Source organism: Populus trichocarpa, chromosome 13 (genome assembly GCF_000002775.5).
Source record: "Populus trichocarpa isolate Nisqually-1 chromosome 13, P.trichocarpa_v4.1, whole genome shotgun sequence".
NCBI lineage: Eukaryota > Viridiplantae > Streptophyta > Magnoliopsida > Malpighiales > Salicaceae > Populus > Populus trichocarpa.
The window spans coordinates 15,679,653-15,699,321 of record NC_037297.2 but is presented as its reverse complement, the minus strand read 5'-3'; the positions used below and the strand labels follow the sequence as shown (position 1 = coordinate 15,699,321).

Below are 19,669 nucleotides of genomic sequence, written 5' to 3'. Positions count from 1 at the left end.
TGCAGAATAGAGGACAATTATGGGCCAGTCATCAATGTATCATGCTAGGTGGCTCGATTCATTCCCACCGTTGATCAAGTGGGATCTCCTTGTGGGACCCACAAGATCAACGGTAGATACAAATCATCTCCCATCATCAATACAGGTCCAACTATATGCGTGACTGCCATTGTTGAAGAGACAAAATCAAGGTGCACTAAGTTGGACATTCTGTAATTCCATGTAGCAGAGACAAGGAAAATATATTTTGAAGGGATATCTTTTGCTTAATTATAAACGAAAGTTGAAATTTCAAACCTACCATTTCTGATAAGAACGTCCCAAGTAAAGAACCTCCCAGAACATCAATCTGCCAAAATGAAATTGTACATAGATGAGGCCTGGTTTTACATTTGAAAGGAAAAGAGAAAAAGATTAGTTGAATTTGCAGGGACTAGAAATCTTGCTGCATCAGTAATATAGTTGGCACGCGTGACTTTGTTTTAACAATCAAGCTTTCCAAATTGAAAGCAATTTATAATCATATACTCTCTGCAATGTTAACTTCGAATTTCAAGAGCAGATTTTTCATATTCTACAGAAAACTTTGCTATTATGATTTTGATTTAGCTTATTGTAGTGCATCAAAGTAAGGGTTAAGTTTTCTTTCAGGTAGTAATAATTACCACTGTTGCAACACCATGGCCAGTTAGGGGTCCGCCAATGACAGGTGAAGAGGCTGCTGCAAGTGCAGCATGAGAAAATTCTTGCAGGATCACAGGGGGACAAGCAGAGAGGGAAACATTTACTATGTATACTGGCACTTGAGAATTCAGACGGTATACAAATATAATATAATCCAAATTCAGTCTTCCTAGGCAAGAAGAAAAGGCATCACGCATTTTGAATACTAACAGGAATAAAATCATCCAATCCTGTTTTCTCTAACAGATCATATACCAAACGAACTTCGTTTTCATGGTGTTTTATCATTTACTCTACATTACTAATATGGCCTCTTTTTTTTTTTTGGAGGACGAAAAATAGCTCATCATCATTACTCCGAGTAATTGTCCCTTCGGCTGAAACACACACAATCCAGGAGACGATTTTCATCAACGAAGTGGGGATAGTGCCATCAATACTCAAATGTCGAAGCAAACAACGACTATATTTTTTTTCCCCTCAGTTTGTGGCTAAGTATTATTTTCAGGCTAGCTCTGGCGCATTGAGACCAAGTCCACCTCTACAGTCTAGTCAAGGAAACATTTGTAAATTGATATGCAGATCCAAAAATCTGCTTAAATAGTACAGTTCTTGATGTTTCACTCAAATCAGGATAGAGAACCAAGTCTCATACATAATTGTTTCCAGCAAGTGTTACAATCTTTCTGATGATTATAAATTCTCAGCATGGTATCTCACCAATTGTCGAGAAAAATGATTTGTCACTCCACTCCGCAACAAAAACCAAGAGGAAAGTGCTGATAATGATGTTAGCAGCAGCTAAAATCCCAGCACCATTGCCTGGCAACTCTGAAACTGCTAACTCGGCCCAAATACATGGCAGAGGCATTTCAATGGCAGGTTACTGAAACTGATTCATCCTCTGCTTTCAGACTGTTGGAGATAGAATTCAAAACTGAAACTACTAGCTGATATTTCGGGCTAATTGATTTGTTTAACATTGTGATATCATCTTTTCATTTTTAAATAGCTTACGTAGAGGAAAAGGTTATAGATAACCTATCTATAAACCTTATACACTGTATTCTTAAAGTATGTGGAATAATATACAACTCTCCCTCTTGTGAAACTCTTCTTCTTGTGCAATTCTACATGGTATTAGAGCTGCCTAAGCACGTTAATTGATCCTCTTCAAAATGTATGCCTCCTAATATTCCACAACTTCAACTACTTTTAAATCCAACCTTCCCATCTTCACCCCATCCTCCTCCATCAACCTCATTAAACTCAAACGTTTGAACTACCCAACATGGAAAGCCACCATGTTACCCTACCTCAAAGGTCAGAAGGTCTTCGACTATATAGATGGCACCATTCAACAGCCTGCTAAAACCATCACTGCCTTTGATGGTTCTACAATTCCCAACCCATCCTTTGCTAATTGGGAAACCCAGGATAATCTTATCCTTACCTGCATCGATTCTTCTCTTTCAGATGAGGTGCTGGCACAGATTACTCATTACAGCACCTCCACCGAAGTTTGGATAGCTCTAAGCACTGCCTTTGCATCACAGTCTCGTGCTAAAACAATACAAGTTCACTCTCAACTCTCAACTCTCTACTCTGTGGAAAGGAAGTCAAACCATAAGTGATTATTTCATGACAATCAAATGTCTCACAGACAAGTTGGATATTACTGGACAACCTTTTATGTGTGATGTGTGTGATGATACATCACGTATTTACTTATTGCTCTTGGTTCAGAGTATGACTCTCTTGTTTCCATGGTCACTCACCATGATACCTTTTTCACCTTGGAAGAGTCTTATTTTATGCTACTGATGTGTGAGGCATGTACTCAACACAATAATCAAACTTTATCCTTGCCCCCGGCCTTAGCCAATAATGCCACCCGGCATTCATCAACTCCCAGAGGCAGGGGTGTGGTCAATTCAATGGCAATCATGGAGGTGGTCATGGCAAAATGGTATGTGTAATTTTGTTTTGAAGAATTGTTGCTAGCTAAATGGCTCGCCATTTTAACCATTTGATCAACACTCGCTATGTATAGCGAGTATTTTAGCACTCTCTATTCAGTTAGGGATGCAACAACAGGAAGAATAATTGTTAGTGGGAAAGAGAAGAGAGGAAAAATTACTCCTCATCCTCTGTTTCTTTACACGTCCAATCTAAATCTTGGGTTTTCTTTTTATATGATTTGATTTGGGTTTTAGCTAAATATCCTCCTCCATTTCTTCATGCTTATGAGGATGTAGTAACCCCTAACATCATAGAGTCACTTGGTGTATGTGCTGGGATTTACCCTTTCAACTTTCGAGTAATGGTTCCTTCATGGGTAAGCCTTCAGTATTATTCTTCATAATTTCTTTATGTCCATGCATATCAGGATGCTTGCCGTTTTTTTTAGTACAAAGATGCAACTTAAATTTTGTTGTTAAGATGAAAGGACGTAATTATCTGGGCCAAATTCCAGCTTCATCTTGAAATTGACCATGTTTCACGAATGTACAAAGGCTTTTTTTTTTTTTTTTTTTTGAGAAAATATTGATTTAGACACAGCTCTTCAGTAAGCTTATCCGTTAATAAGAGTTCATAGGTTGCATATAATATTTGTCGCCAGTTGAAGGAATTTAAACACAAATCATATTCTGATAATAATACAAAGAAGTGTCGTTTTTCTTAAATCTTCTATTTTACTAGGAAGACATGTTTTGTTGTAGATGTAGTTTCATAAAATATCTGGGATGTGGTTTATTATTTCCTTGAAACGATTAGATATGAACAAATTACAATGAGAAAGAATGCATGGAATCTTAGGCATGAGTTTACTTGATTATTTCCCCTTGTGTTATTGTGTGGTAGGAAAAAACAGCCCAACAATCATCCAAGCCGTACATGATTCCAGAACCACACAGAGAGAAGTGGGGAAAGAAGAGACAACACATCATCAGAAAAAAAGGACCTGCCATACCAGTAAAGACTCCCTAAAGCGCGAGCAACAACAAACAACAAGAAGATAGAAAAGCTGCAACCTGAAGCTAGCTGAGAAAACATGAGAATATACAGAGTTAAGAAACATGCAACCCAAATAAGCAAAAACAAAAGAAACATGAAGATGCTAACCAGACAAGGAAAGAAAACTAACCTAGTGAACAAAACAACTGAGCAAAGAGAAAATAAACCTGAAAAACCCCCTAACAGACACCAGAGAAGAAACGAAGAACCACAAGCATAACCTAACCGATAGCAGAGAAGATTAGAATGAGCAAATAAACAAAGTAGAAGTAAAAGGGACCCGAAAACATAAATCAAACAATCAAAAGGCAACACTATCAACGAAGGCAATAAAAAAAGAAAGACAAAAAACGAAGAGAAGAACAGAAACTCGAGAGAGACAGAGGTCAACTTGTAACAGAGAACCCAAATAAAATATACCCTCCCCAAAGTAAACACACAATGACAATAATGATGCGTTTGTGAACTTCGTTTATTTATCTTGTTTACTGTTGCACCAAGACTTTCAAGGATTATAGTCGCACCACCTGCCTGTCAAGTCTGTGAGGGATTGACGAAAATCAATGGCTGGACCTCTTGTAAGCTCCATTGAGAAAAGGCAACGATTGTCAGCCTCCGCTTGAAGGTCAGATCAATATAAAGTAAAGAAAATGGGCTTCGTGGGCCACCATGGAACCAGTAATTATAAGTGGGTTAGGCATTATTATTATTTTACAAGGGTTCAATCTCAAAAAAAAAAAAAAAAAGGAAAAAAAAACCACACACAAATTCACAATATTTTTGGCAACGATAATACCCATTGAAAATGGGAGCACACAAGTATTTAACCTTTTAAATTATTATTTATTAATATTCAAATAAACTCAATTCTAAATACATGAATACGAGGGAGATTATAAGATAAAGATAAACTTAAATTATCATATTAGTTAAATAAGAATCTTAAACACAAATCATTTTAATTTAGAAAACATTTTCTCAAGGAATCATTCTTCTACCTCAACAGTGAAAGGAATGAAGGAGAAAAACATTGACCTTGGCGAAGAGAGCAAGAGAACAATCACATTAGGTCATTGGATTATATGACTACAAAGAAATTATGACCACTGTAATTTTGATTTAAGGTTGATCTTTAGGTTGCGGTCCATAAGCAGTAAATTTGTTATGATTTTTGTTTTTTTACATATCTAACTGCAAAAAAAAACAAAAAATAGTGGGAGGTTGGGCATTGAAGGAAACGTTTGGGAACGCGGTTGCGGCTGCGTTTCTAAAAAATTTAATTTTTTTTTTTTACTAAAATTTAATATGGTTTATATGTTTTGGATCGTTTTGATGTGCTGATGTTAAAAATAATTTTTAAAAAATAAAAAAAAACATCATTAATATATATTTTAACACGAAAAATTATTTAAAAAGTACCCGTAATCACGCCGTCAAACACGCTCGAAGAGTCGATCAAATTGCGGTGGAGCACTGCTGTACTGGGATCGTCTTCGATAGGGTAGTGGGGTGGTTATAAGTTGCCTAATAATTTGGTGGATTGGGTCGGGATGGAAATTTAATGATTTGGTGGTGCCAGCTGGACATCACTTATTACAACGTTAAGAGATAATGCTGCCTGAGGGAGGTTAGGGTCCGGTGGTGACCTAGTTTTAAGCCCAAAGACCAATAACTCTCCTATGTGCAGGGGGGAATTTCAGCTTGACATTTACAAGTTTAAAATAAATTTAAAATCTAATTATAGTGTATTGGGTTTTTTTTTTTGGTTAGAATAATAGTAATGTATTAGGTTGTAGCAACAGAGAACTTGTAATTAATGAACCACACGAAATTTTCATTTTATATATTTTTGTATTTTAAAAATGTTTTTGAAAAAAATTAAAAACATTTTATTTTTTTTCTTCAAATTAATATTTTTTTGGTATATATTTTTATGTTATTTTGATACACTGATGTTAAAAATACTTTTTTAAAAATAAAAATAATATTATTTTAATGTTTTTCCGAGTAAAAAAACCTTTGAAAAGCTACCGCAATTACACTCTCAAGCATCACCGAAGGTTTGGATATCAAATACCGACTCTCATAATGATTTTGGTATTGTTTTTCCCGTTTTTGTTTTTTTTAATTATCATTTTAAAAACAATCATTATATCTTCCAACCAAACAATAATTAAACATAAAACTGATAACAAATTAAGAATAAAAGTTAATTATAACCTCATGAAAAGTTATTTCAATTATGAAACACTTGGTGATACAAGAATCTCGATTCAATAACTGCAAAGGAAATCAACCTTCTTCTTAATTTTGCTGGAAAACCGATTAAAAAGAGAGAACCATCAAATGCTGAACTCGAAGCAAAAACTGTCACCAGCACTCGTACAACTGAATATCAACACGAAGCCTGAAATAAACTTCACCCTCGAATGCATCAGTCATCAATGTGGCTATTCCTCGAGCCATGATGAAGTCTCCAGTACCACCAATCACTGAAACATCCCTAGTCTTGTTCATCAATGGATCAGCCCCGGCAAAGTTTATGCTTCCTTTATGCTCAGTAGAGTTAAAAACGAAAGAGAAACCTAGCCAGGCAGTGAAGATTTCTTTCTTGTCATACACATAAATCCCTTGGGCACGACCTACTGGGGCCGAGTGTAGGTTGTTGTCTAAGGTAATGGGGTCATCAAAAACAACCAAGTCACCAAAATGGTTTTGGTTAGCCAATATGGTCTTGTTGCCCCAAGCTGGTGCCCCCACAATTGCCGCGGTTGCGTTCTTGGAGTTCTTGCCATTGTAAATAATGTCATGGAAATAGAAGACTAATCTTTTGCATGGTTTATGAACTCGAGATTTTCTGCTAGGGAAAGCAGAGGATTTAGAGAGCAAGAAGAGAAGGAAGAGAGCTAAAATTAGTCTTTTAGCTTCCATTTGCTAAAAAGTACGGAGAATATGAGTGCCTGAAGGAGATGGGAGGAGGCAAGATGCTCAGTCTCCTTATATAGGAGAGCCTGGTTATTGATTTTGGCATAAAGTATGAACTAAAGCTTCGCTTTGAAGACATTGTTGGTGCACTGGCGTTGTTAACTCTACCAGATCAAGAATAATCTGCTTTATTCTCTTCGAACAACTCCTCTTAATCTGTTGACTTCAAACCTACGATAGAGATCATGATTGGATGCACATGCGCTAGGGGACTCGGTTACCTACTGTTAGAGGAATATTTATGAAAAAAGATGGACAGTGTTAGGAAATTAATTTTTTTATCATTAGTAACGTGGGTGTCTGGACGAGTTTATGCACACTTTGACTAATCCCATAAGCCTTGAAATTAACGACCATATAAGCCTTCAGTGGCCATCATATTAGCAACCACGGGGCTCGTTGAGATCACAGGGAAAGCGAATCTCTTAGTCCCAAGCTCTTACTACTGGTTCACCTACTAAATACTAAATGATTGTGAGGAAATTAAACTTGATTTGAAATGAAGTGGTGTAAGATTTTTAATGCAAGATCAAAACCATTAATATATCATTATATTAGGCTGTAGCACCATAGTAAATCACATCAGGAAGAGGATCTGGTAAGGAGAGACTAAATAGATATATTACGTTTTAAAGAGATATTTAATTATACATATATCCAAGTCTGGTATGTTTGTGTGTATTTATTTGTATATTTCTATAGCCTATTTCTCGCTTCATTTATTTCATTAACTGAAATAATAAGCAACCGTGTATTAAATCAGAAAACCACCTCGAGTTATTATAAAAACAAGATTTAGAGAGTTTCAATAGCTAAACGAAGGATCATGCCTCAAATCAAATGCTTTATGGCCAAATATCAATTCAATTTGGTGAGTGATGGTAAGATTTTTTTTTCCCACAGAATTGTAAGATCATTTAATTTGGTATTATTAATTAATCATAATGATCATTGGTGAGGCGGTGCTCTTCTTTTTGTTTATCCTTTTAATAAATAATAATAATAATAATAATAAATTTAATATTAACAAAACTAAAATAGAAGGTGAACTTATTGACTATTATGGATTGCTACAATCTAGGTGTTTTAATATATGATTTTTTTTTATTAATATAGGTGTTCGGGTCAACTTGTGTATATTTCAACTAATCCTACAGGCCCTGAAGTTAACGACCATGTAAGCCTCTAGTAGCCATCATATTAGCAACCACATTGATCGAACTTGAGACTATACGGGAAAAAAAATGTTATAGTTTAAAATTTTAAGGATATAGTTATTGATATACAAGCAATATAAATATAGGACGGATTAAAAACTCATTAGGTTCTTAATTTTTAATATTTAATTCTTACATTTTTAATTAATTTTATAAATTATGGGTGTACATGTGTCGTTCTCTCAATAATAGCGGTTTTCTAATACTGGATCGACTAATTGAAGCCGTGTGGTCCACCTAATGTCTATGGTGGAGATGGACATAGAGTATAAAATCTCCACATTTCAATACTGGATCATAGTTCAATCTAAACCAAAATTATGTAAAAGGATGAAAATGACCAAAAGTCCAAAGTGGGAGGACTAACAATGATCTTTTTACCTATAACTCCATGTTATAGATGGAAATAGATGTCAACGGCTAGGTTTTTTCGATATTACCTATCAACTAATAAATTTAAATATTTATATTTTATCAATTGTGTAAGGGTATTGATTATTTAACTATTATTTATTATTTAACATAACATAAAATTATATATATATATATATATATATATATATATATATATATTGAATTAGATTTGGATGGATTTCAAATTGGGTTTAATAATATCTATATCTTATTATTTATTTGATGGTGAGATTGGTATAATTAAAAAAAAAATAGAGGAATTTGTGACGATATTTTGCCATATCATTTCAGACCTCCACGTGGGCCTATATATATAATTTTTAAAGGGTGAGATTTGAGGTATTTTTGTGGTAAAAAAATGGTTGCCTGGGATGGAGGTATTTCAATTTTCAGCCATCACAGGCAGTGTTATTGGAAATAAAAAGGAGGGAAAGGTTAGCAAATGTCTCAGCAGAAAACTTGTTGTTTGTCTTCACCAAAACGTACTATGTGTCGTCTGAAATGCTCAACAAGCCCAGTGCAGGCACCATGGGTCATGTCCGTCATTTCACTTTATTATTATTAACTTCTTAATTAATTTTCATTACTTTGTTTTCAGCATCTATTATTATATATTTGTTTTATAAAGAATAAAAAACATCTATTCCTTGTTTTGTTTTTCTCTTCCTCTCCACACCTTCTTCTTCTTCTAATTCTCTATTAATTTGATTTTCTTCATTTCGTTTTAATTTTTCCGTTCTCCATTTCTTAAACGTATTTAAAGAAAAAATATTATGTTTTTTTGTAATTTTCTTATGAATCACAACAACAGAATTATGTTAAAATGAAACTGATAAAATAATAAGATTTTAATTTTATCTCCAACTGCCCATAAGAAATTATGATATAAAAACACACATGGATCTTCATTATTAAATTCAAATCACAAATTTATTTTTTCGGAGTTTATGTTTTTTTCCATAATAAAATGCACCTAAAACAATATTATATTAAAGAAAAACAAAACAAAATAAAATATCATTTCACCATTAACAACATGTGAATATACTCTAAGATAGCGTTTGATTATTATCTTAGAACAATAAAAACAAAGACATAATTATATGTAGTAGTGGTGTATAATACAAAATAACCACCTTTATACCTTATTTAGTTGATGGTAAACAAGAGAAAATAAAATATTAAAAAATATATTTTATCTTTAATATTAATTACTGTCAAACTTATATAATTTAAAAAATAATTAGATATGATTTTTTAAAAGTTTATGTTGAGTGTTCAAACTAATAATAGCATAATAACCTTAATTATAGAATCTAGAGTGGCTGGCAAGTCGATCCATGACTCGACTGACTCGGGGTTTGATCGGTTTGGGTTTAAAACGAAATAGATGAGGGATTGAACCAGCTTAACATGGTTAAAAGTCCGGATCAACCCACGATCTAATTAACATGGGTAAAACCTGCTCAAAAACTAGGTAAAAAACATATTGTCTTTTAAAAAAAAAAATATTTTTGGTCAAAACGATGTTGTTTTGATTTTTTTAAAAAAAATTAGATTAACCCAGGTTGATCCTCCTAATTAGTAACCTCAACCTTGCCTCGGGTCGAGTTTTAATAACTAATAATAACTATTTTTATCTTTTCAATTATATATATATATATATATATATATATATATATATATATATATATATATATATATATATATATATATATATATATACACTGTCCCAACTATTTCTATTTTTTTTATCCTGAAATAATAACCAAATGAGCATGTTTTGAAATGAATTAATGATAATGGCAAAGGGATAAACAACAATTCAATATTCATGCAATAAAAGATATAAAAAAAATGTATGGCTTTCTGATCATATATAAAGCTCTAACAAAAGGTAAGTAATGGTCTACTGTGACCTAAAATGATTAATTTTATAAGCTATGTATTATAAAATATTTGTGCATATTTTGATGATTTTGTAAATAAGTCAATTTATTATATTCACATTGCACTATGTCTTAGTGTGTGTGTATGTTTTATATTGGTTACTGAGTGGTGAAAAACACATCCTTTACCATATCAATTTCCAGGTGTTAGTATGCACGATCCTGAGTTAAGAGTTAAGAGGTCTACAATCACGACGAGTTATTATAATCTTATTATCATTGATTTTAAATTGGTTTTTGTGAATATGAATAATTGTGGTCACTATTAATTAAATTTTGTTTGAAATTAAAGTTCATGCTCCGAGGTTGCTTGGACTAATAATTAAGGTCCTCAAAATGAAGCTCGGAGGAATTAATGATTTTGTTGATAATAGAACTGCATGGAACCTCCAAACCTTCATAGCTATAAATTAAGTAGTGAAGATGAAATGAATTAAATAGTGCAAGGATATAACTTCAAAATAATGTCTTATTCAATGAGAAGGGACTACAACAAAAGCATCACCCGAATTTTCACTCAATCTTGAACAAATCATATGTGTGATCCTTTTTTTACCAACATTCATAGAATTTGATGTCAACTCGGAGCCTGAAATACACCTCGCCTTCAAATGCGTCGGTGGCAATGGTAGCAATTCCCCTGTGCATAAAGAAATCCCCAGTGCCTCCAACCACGGATATATCTCTAGTCTTTATCATAATTGGGTCTGCTCCGATGAAGTTTATGCTGCCCTGGTGGTCTGTGGAATTGAGGGCAAATGAAAAGCCTAGCCAGGCAGTGAAGGTGTTTTTGGTATCATAAATATACATGCCTTGTGCCCTACCGACCGGCGGTGAATGAAGATTGTTGTCAAGGGTAATGGGATCATCAAAAACTGCAATGTTGCCAAAATGGAACTGGCTTGCTAAGATGGTTAAGTTGGCGCCTTCCGGTGCCGCCACAATTGCTGAGGTTGCATTGGCAGCGTTCTGGCCATTGTAAATAATGTCATGAAAGTATAGGACTAATTCCTTGCACGGTTTGTACTGCTTCTTCTTCCCCGGATGGGCTGAAGACGCAACAAGAAACGTAAAGAAACAGAGAAGAATACAGGTTGCTCTCATTTTTTTTCCCTGGTGAAGATAGTCTTGGGAGAAAAGAAGCAAGATGAGCAAAAACAAGATTTAGACGAATGAGCTAGTGCTGAAGCTAAAGCTAGAACTTGTGACTTTGTGAGTAATTAGCTCTCTACTCCTCCTTATATAATGACCACATTTTGGATCTAATGTGGAATCTCATCAATTAAAAAAAGGTCTGAAAAATTTTCAACAAATCTTGTTAATAAATGGTCCGTGGATTTCTTCTGCTTCTTTTTTTATTATGAATTGGGTTTGTCTTCACAGAACTGCTTAACTGGCTACCTACTACACACCCTTTTCATCAATTTTTCTTTTCAAGGATGTTTCCTCTGGCGACTTATATTTCACTTCCAAATAGTATCATCGATCCTGCCAGAAGGCACCTAAAGGCTGTAAAGCGTTATTCCCTCTGCGCCTATGTTATTCGACCAGCAAATGGCAAAGTCACGATGATTCGAAACTGCCATTCAAATGCTAACGCTGAATAACGTTAAAAAATTAATTTTATTTAAAATTTTAAATTATTAAATGATATCTCATTATATAATTTATATAATTTTTTATCATTCAATCCAAAAGCTTAACTTTTTAAATTGAATTGATTTTTTGATATGATATCAGAGTTTTAATAACCAAGTGATCACGAGTTTAAATCTCACTATTTCTATTTATTTGATAAAAATTAAATAAAAGTAGTATAGGCTTTAATAAATTTCAAACTTAAAAGATTTTTTATATAAAAAATAGTACAGCTTTGATAATATTTGTCTGTAAGATTACAAATCCAAGATGAAATTGACATGTTAAATCATAAATTGTATTGAATTTAGGATTTTCTCAGTTCAAAAGGAGAGGGGTGGCTATCCAACTCGAAGCTCAAGGACTCAATGAGTACTCTCTGTACGTAGTTCATTAATTTTGAGATTCTCGGACTCAAAATAGCTTGGTGGACTCGAGTCGAAAGTGGATTGCCTGTTTTGTGATTTTCAGTTCTTGAAAAAATAAACGGAAAAAAAAAAAAAAAGGAAAAGCATCAGAGGGACTTGGCTTGGAATCTTTGAGCGTGCTAAAAGACATGCGCCACCTGTTCCCCTGTTCCTCTCCTACTGAACAGGTTAAAGTGGACAGATCATCTGGGTGGTAGAAAATCCTTCTCCAGCTAATTAAATCCGTAGAAGAGCCATCTACCTCTCCAGGATTGATAAGCAAGTTTATTTATTTACTGATAATAATCAATTGAGAGATAATTGAGTACAGAGTAATCTAGAGAAAGTATTACTATTAGATTGCCATCTTCAATGGGGTTTTCCCTCTTAGACATCTTCAAGGGATATGCTAAATGTAAAGAGAAAAATAATTAAAAAAAATATTAATTTGACTTTTTAATGATTGTTTTACGTGCTCCAAGAAGCATAGCTCTAGGCTGGCTGCCATGGTTGGCGCGGAAGTGTTGGATTTTCCGTGCTCTTGACTTGGAGTGATTGGGAGTGTGAGTGTATTCGAAATTATTTTTAAATATTTTTTAAAAGTATATTTATATGAAAAGAATATTAAATTTATAAAAAAAAAATATTCAGAATTGTCACGATACTTGATGTCGCATCGATTCCCGAGGGGGCAGGCCCTTGGAAAAAAGGTCATCACCACCACCTGCTTTTACTTACTTAGTCATTAGACAATAAACATTAGCTGATAAAAAAAGAAAAAAGAAAAAAAGAAGGGAAACATGACTTATCCACCGACTCTTAATTTGGTGCCTACATTCAAATATCTTCACTTACATCCCCTAAAATATCATATATTTCTCAAGTTATTTTCTTCCGTTCCATGCCCATTCAAGCGTGTTTGAAAGTGTGGCGGTGGTTCTTTTTTAAAATGTTTTTTACTCGAAAAATTATCAAAATAATATTTTTTTTATTTTTTGAAAATCATTTTTGATACCAGCGCATCAAAATGATCGGATAACACCAAAAAAATATTAATTTGATGCAAATAAAAAATAAAAAAATTTTAAATTTTTCTAAAAATGCTTTTGAAACGCAAAAACAAACGGGACCTGATATGTCTTGTTATTTCATGCAGTGCAACAACACGATTATAAATAGAACTTGATTTTTTTTGTTTTAAGAATTATGGTAATTTTTTATTTTTCCAACAAGTGATTTTGAGAAAAATATTCGGTAAAATCAGCACTATTTTATTAAAAATGTCTAATAATTAGAGATGAAATTGAAAATTTTAATTATTTTGACATAAATTTGGAAATACATTAGGGATGGAGGTGCTAAAAGTAATTTAGACATTAAAAAAAGGTTTTTATGATTAGAGTCTGTTCAGCCAATTCAATCCGTGTAGCTGGATAAGAAACTCAGTGTCCAAGACATGACCGCATATTCTTGAATAAAAAATAACATCTAACGGTGGATATTGTACAGGAAAACGCACTTGTTGTGGCCCCACGAGTGACTCTTTTATCAACCCTAATGTATATTCTAATCAATTCTGGTGGATGGTTGGTTGGGGTTGGGGTTGGTGTTGATTTGTATTATTTAAGTGGTGGTTTAAGAGAAAATTGAACAATTTGTTTGGTCATGGTGAGTGATATCTTCGCATGACTTAGTCTTTTTTATATTATATTATATTATATTATATATAAAATTAAAAGAGTTCAATGCTACTTATTTGTCCTTTGATATCATTTCCATCGAGCTAGATCTCACGGATAAAAAAAAGTTTATTTCACGAGCCATGTTAGTTATTACAAGAAAAGATAGGGTTAGATAACATTTTTATATTTTCATTAGTATGATTACTTCATTATCATTGAAAGACAAAAAAAAATAATAATAAACTTGGGTTAATGAGCCTTTTTCTTTGACTTAATTTTTACACAATTAAGTTACTTCATTATTTTTTTAAAATAAAAAAAAATATCTTTAACTTATGAATTCTTATCTTTTATATTTAACTATTTGGTAATTTTGAGGTATCATTAGATGCATTAAGGTTGTCTCACGTCAAAATCCGCACGATATCGGCTTGACAATTTTTAGTTTTCGTTTGCTTTGATTCATTCATTAGGAAATCACCATCTAAAAAATTACTAAAAAATCCGGATATATTAATTTTGTCAGAAATTCACAGGTAAAAATCTAATTATGGTTAAAAAAAATATTAGCACCCGAAATAAACAGCTTCGTAGACTTGATGTGTTAAATTTTTTTTAAAAATTCTATTATTTTATCAAATTTTAAAAATACAATTTCCTATAAATTCATAATTCTTTATTCCTGAGCAAATTAAAATATTAAATTCTTCTCACTCTTTGCAATTTTATCATAAAAATAATAAAAAAAAGACAAAAAACCATAAATTAAACAAATACGTTTTACTGTATTATTCTTTTTTCCTTTTCTTTTTTCCTTTTTTTTTTTACATCCACAATACAAAATATAAATTCAAAACAACTAAACAAAAATTACATTAACAATTTAAAATTTACAAAATAGACCCTAAAACTCCAGGAATTGCAGAGGAACGCTTCTGGAACTGCATGAACAGTACTGGAACAGTGCGGCGCGTCCCCGAACGCGCCGCCTCCACTGGCGGCGCGTGGACCCTAAAACTCCAGGGGTTGAAGAGGGACACTTCTAGAACTGCCTGAACAGTACTGGAACAGTGGCGGCGCGTCCCCTCCACGCGCCACTGGCGGCGTCTGGCTCAGCTTCTTCTCCTCTTCCTTTCCTCGCCGGCGGTGAAGATCACCGTCACCTGCAACCAAAAGAAAACGCACAGGCAGTCTGTTTTAGTTAATTTTTTAGATCTGCTTTCCATCCTTATCTGCTTCACTTTCTTCTTTCTCAGGTCTGTTATTGGGGCTTCGCCGTCTTCTCCTCTGTTTTGGGTGGCAGATCGAGCGACGGTGGATCTGTGGCGGCGCTGCTGTCTGACGGTGTGGACGGCGCTGATGGCTCGGTGGGCGTGCTGCTGGATGGTCTTCACCCCTGTCGGTGGTAGCGGCCTGTGATGGCTGCCGGTCGGTCGGCTGGAGAAGAAAATCAAAACCAGGGGGCGGCTGTTTGGTTTGTTTGTTTCTCGAGAGGAGGAAGGAGATGGGGCTACAGTGTGGAGGCCAAAAAATTCCAAGCCGGGGTTGCTGCAGCTATTTTGTTTCGCCAAGTGGGGAGGAGCCGGAGGGAATGAAGGCCGCGGAGGGTAGAGGGAGCTGCTGAGAGGGAGGATCTGTGGAGAGAAAAGGAGAGGAGGCAGTGTGGGGGGCTGGTTCTGGTGAGGTGAGGGGCTCTGTGTTTTGGAGAAGATGAAGGAAAATGCAACGGTTTTGGTAAGTGGCGGGGGACAGTGATAGGGGGGAAAGAGAGACCACGAGGTGGTCTGTGGGGCTGAGGCTTTTGGTCCGTGAGGGTGGAGTTGGAAGGTGGGTGTTGTGGCTGAGGGGAGAAGGCTGGTCGGTGTTGGTCAGCGGCTGGGGGAGAGGAAGAAGGAAAAAAAATCAGAGGGGAAGGGGGCTGCGGCGGCTGCTTGGAGAAGAGATAGATTGAGGGTTTGTTCTTTTCTTTTTTTTTTTCTCTCCAAACTGGCCCCCCTCTCCTTTGTGGACCCCTGTTTTGAGCTGTGAACTTGTATTTATAGGTAAAATGTTGCTTGATCCTCAAAATTGGTCTCTCAATTTTATTTTTTTTGTAAATTTTGATTTTTCTTATATTTTTTGAAAATGAGCAATATCAACGTCAACTCAATGAGAAAAGTCAATGCTTTTAAAAATAACGCGTGAAAAGTCAAACGCGTTCAAAAGACATTTGAAAATTTAAATTCTTTTTTAGATGATGTTGAAAATGCTAAAAACGATGCAAATATATTAAAAACATATTTTTGGATTTTCATTGTTTTTCACTATTTTTTGGATTTTCTAAAAACTTTATCAAAAAGATGAGGTCAAAAATTGGGTAACAACAAAGGTAATTTGATAAATAAAAAAAATTAAAAACAATGAATGAACAGTAATTCTTGTCTTTAGAAGATACGTGTCGTCCGGTGGCCAAAACCTAGCTTCCAAGACGACCAAAGAGTCTCGGCGCCCCCACCACTTAAAAGCGGTGCATGTTGCATAATTATGACCAATTTTGGCACATGTGGATTGATTTTTTTTTTTCCTCTTTCCTACTTGATTTTCATATTGACATTCCAAACAATCAAACCAGCCCTTCATGTTATTATCTTTAAGATTTGATCTTTATTCTCTTGAATATGTTTTTTTATTAGGAATAATTAATGAAATTAAATATTTTTTTCAATTTCATCCCCTATAGATTTTTTTTCATCTTTCAAATTTGATTCTCATTTTTTTTATTAGTATTTTTTTTTATTTAAGATGATTTTTGAATTTTTTTACACTTTAATCCTTACTATTTTTTTCCTATCAAATATAACATTTATTTTATTGCTATTTTTTACCTTGCAAGATTCTTTAGACTGATTTTTTTTTTATTGTTTCATCCTACAATATTTAATTGGCCAAACCTAGCTTTCAAGGGTATTAAAAGTCTTTTTACATGGTCCATTTGTTTTTTTCAAATTGACCAAGGAAAAATATATTTTGTCCCATTTTAATTGCATAGTAAAACAACCACAATATTCCTAGAAGCAAAAAAAATTAAACCTGGCATCAAGGGGTATTTTTGTATTTTTATAATGGTTTTTGGTTATTATAATTTAAGTTGAGGAACAATTTGGTATTTTTAAAAATATAAAAAATAAAAAACAATTAAAATGCATAATGAAACAATAAAAATACCTTTAGAATAAAAAAATTCTAAACCTTTAAATAAAAAGCATTTTTGGCTTTTAAAATTAAAATTAAGGTTGGTATTTTGGCTTTTAAAATGATAATAATACCTTTAGAATAAAAAACTTCTAAACCTTTAAATAAAAACATGAGTAAAAAACACGTTGTTTATTTTTTAATACAAATCTTTTTGGTTAAAACGATGTTGTTTTGATCCCTTTAAAAAATTGGGTTAACCCAAGTTGATCCTCCCAGCTAATGACCTTAGCTTTGCCTCGGGTTGGGTTTTAATAATTATTAATAACTATTTTTATCTTTACATGTTTTAATTGAAAGATTTTGAAATTAAGATTTTTTTTATAGAGATATTATAAAATAATAAATATTGTCTTCAAAAACATGTCATCTATGTATCACCTGTTTTAAAAATACAAAAATTCATTCTAATATTATCTTAGTAACGTATTTATTTTTGTATCTTTATTTTTATCCCTATTTTTTTAATTAAATATATTTTTGTCCCTACTATTTCTGTTTATTTTATCCTGAATTAATAATCAAATCATATCTAAGAGCATGTTTTGAAAACGGTTAATAAAATGGCAAAGGGATAAACAACAATTCAATATTCATTCAATAAAAGATATATATATATAAAGATGTATGGCTTTCTGATTATATATGAAGCTCTAACAAAAGGTGAGTAATGGTCTAATATGATCTGAAATGATTAATTTTATAAGCTATGTATTATAAGATATCTGTGCATATTTTGATAATTTTGTAAATAAGTCAATTTATTATATTCACATTGGACCTCCTTGTCTTAGTGTGTGTATGTTTTATATTGGTTATTGAGTGGTGAAAAACACATCCTTTATTATATCAATTTCCAGGTATTAGTATGCACGATCCTGAGTTAAGAGTTAAGAGTTCTACAATTACGACAAGTTATTATAATCTTATTATCATTGATTTTAAATTGGTTTTTGTGAATATGAATAATTGTTGTCACTATTAATTAAATTTTGTTTCAAATTAAAGTTCATGCTCCAAGGTTGCCTGGACGGATTAAGGTCCTCAAAATGAAGCTCGGAGGAATTTATGATTTTGTTGATAATAGAACTGCATGGCACCTCCAAAATTTCCTAGCTACGAAGGAGTTAAAATGAAATGAATTAGAAATACTGTTTGAATTTTGAATTTTTTTATTAAAAATTATTTTTTATATTTTTAAATCGTTTTGATATACTAATATTAAAAATAATTTTTTTTTTTTAAAAAAAAAAATATATATATATATATATATATATTATTTTAATATATTTATAAACAAAAATTATTTTAAACTATAACAGCTATTACAATTTCAAATATACATTAAGCTCAACATAATGTCTTATTCAAGGAGAAGGGACTACAACAGAAGCATCACCCGAATTTTCATACGTGTGATACATTTTACCAGCATTCATAGAATTTGATGTCAACTCGGAGCCTGAAATACACATCGCCTTCATAGGCGTCGGTGGCTATGGTAGCAATTCCCCTGTGCATAAAGAAATCCCCAGTGCCTCCAACCACGGATATATCTCTAGTCTTTAGCGTAGTTGGGTCTGCTCCCATGAAGTTTATGGTGCCGTGGTGGTCAGTGGAATTGAGGACAAAAGAAAAGCCCAGCCAGGCAGTGAAGGTGTTTTTGGTATCATAAATATACATGCCTTGTGCCCTACCAACGGGGGGTGAATGAAGATTGTTGTCAAGGGTAATGGGATCATCAAAAACTGCAATGTTGCCAAAATGGAACTGGCTTGCTAAGATGGTTAAGTTGGCGCCTTCCGGCGCCGCCACAATTGCTGAGGTTGCATTGGCAGCGTTCTGGCCATTGTAAATAATGTCATGAAAGTATAGGACTAATTCCTTGCACGGTTTGTACTGCTTCTTCTTCCCCGGATGGGCTGAAGAAGCAACAAGAAACGTAAAGAAACAGAGAAGAATACAGGTTGCTCTCATTTTTTTCCCTGGGGAAGATAGTCCTGGGAGAAATGAAGCAAGATGAGCAAAAACAAGATTTAGACGATAGTGCTAAAGCTAAAGCTAGAACTTGTGACTTGTGAGTAATTAGCTCTCTACTCCTCCTTATATAATGACCACGTTTTAGATATAATGTGGAATCTGATCGATTAAAAAAAGGGCTGAAAAAATTTCATCAAATATTGTTAATAAATGGTCCGTGGATTTCTTTTTTTTTTTATTCTGAATTGGATTTGTCTTCACAGAACTGCTTAAGTGGCTACCTACTACACACCCTTTTCATCAATTTTTTCATTGCTTATAATAAAGAAACAAAAAAAAATTCAATGGGGTTTTTACTCTTAGACATCTTCAAGGGATGTGCTAAATGTAAAGAAAAAAATTATTAATAAAAAATATTAATTTGACTTTTCAATGATAAAATGCTAAATAAAATATTAAAATAT

At 33.3% G+C, this 19,669-nt stretch overlaps 3 protein-coding genes and 1 long non-coding RNA gene across 4 annotated transcripts; all 4 read right to left on the bottom strand.

The window, feature by feature from the left end:
- Window positions 1–2,867: 2,867 nt before the first annotated feature.
- On the bottom strand, window positions 2,868–4,303 carry LOC127904163 (uncharacterized). The gene is made up of 2 exons (XR_008057050.1): window positions 3,833–4,303; window positions 2,868–3,729 (listed from the first exon to the last, which is right to left on the bottom strand). It is a non-coding gene; the product is annotated as an uncharacterized LOC127904163 (long non-coding RNA).
- A 1,608-nt stretch (window positions 4,304–5,911) lies between these two features.
- LOC7472729 (dirigent protein) lies at window positions 5,912–6,688 on the bottom strand. Its single transcript, XM_002297961.4, has one exon. The coding sequence runs from the start codon at window positions 6,631–6,633 to the stop codon at window positions 6,073–6,075; it is 561 nt and encodes a 186-aa protein (XP_002297997.1). The 5' UTR covers window positions 6,634–6,688; the 3' UTR covers window positions 5,912–6,072.
- A 4,030-nt stretch (window positions 6,689–10,718) lies between these two features.
- Window positions 10,719–11,492, bottom strand: LOC127904184 (disease resistance response protein 206-like). Its single transcript, XM_052446404.1, has one exon. It carries the CDS (start codon window positions 11,369–11,371, stop codon window positions 10,820–10,822), a length of 552 nt encoding a protein of 183 aa, XP_052302364.1. The 5' UTR covers window positions 11,372–11,492; the 3' UTR covers window positions 10,719–10,819.
- Window positions 11,493–18,501: 7,009 nt separating this feature from the next.
- Window positions 18,502–19,316, bottom strand: LOC127904185 (disease resistance response protein 206-like). The gene has a single exon (XM_052446405.1). The coding sequence runs from the start codon at window positions 19,200–19,202 to the stop codon at window positions 18,651–18,653; it is 552 nt and encodes a 183-aa protein (XP_052302365.1). The 5' UTR covers window positions 19,203–19,316; the 3' UTR covers window positions 18,502–18,650.
- Window positions 19,317–19,669: the final 353 nt, after the last annotated feature.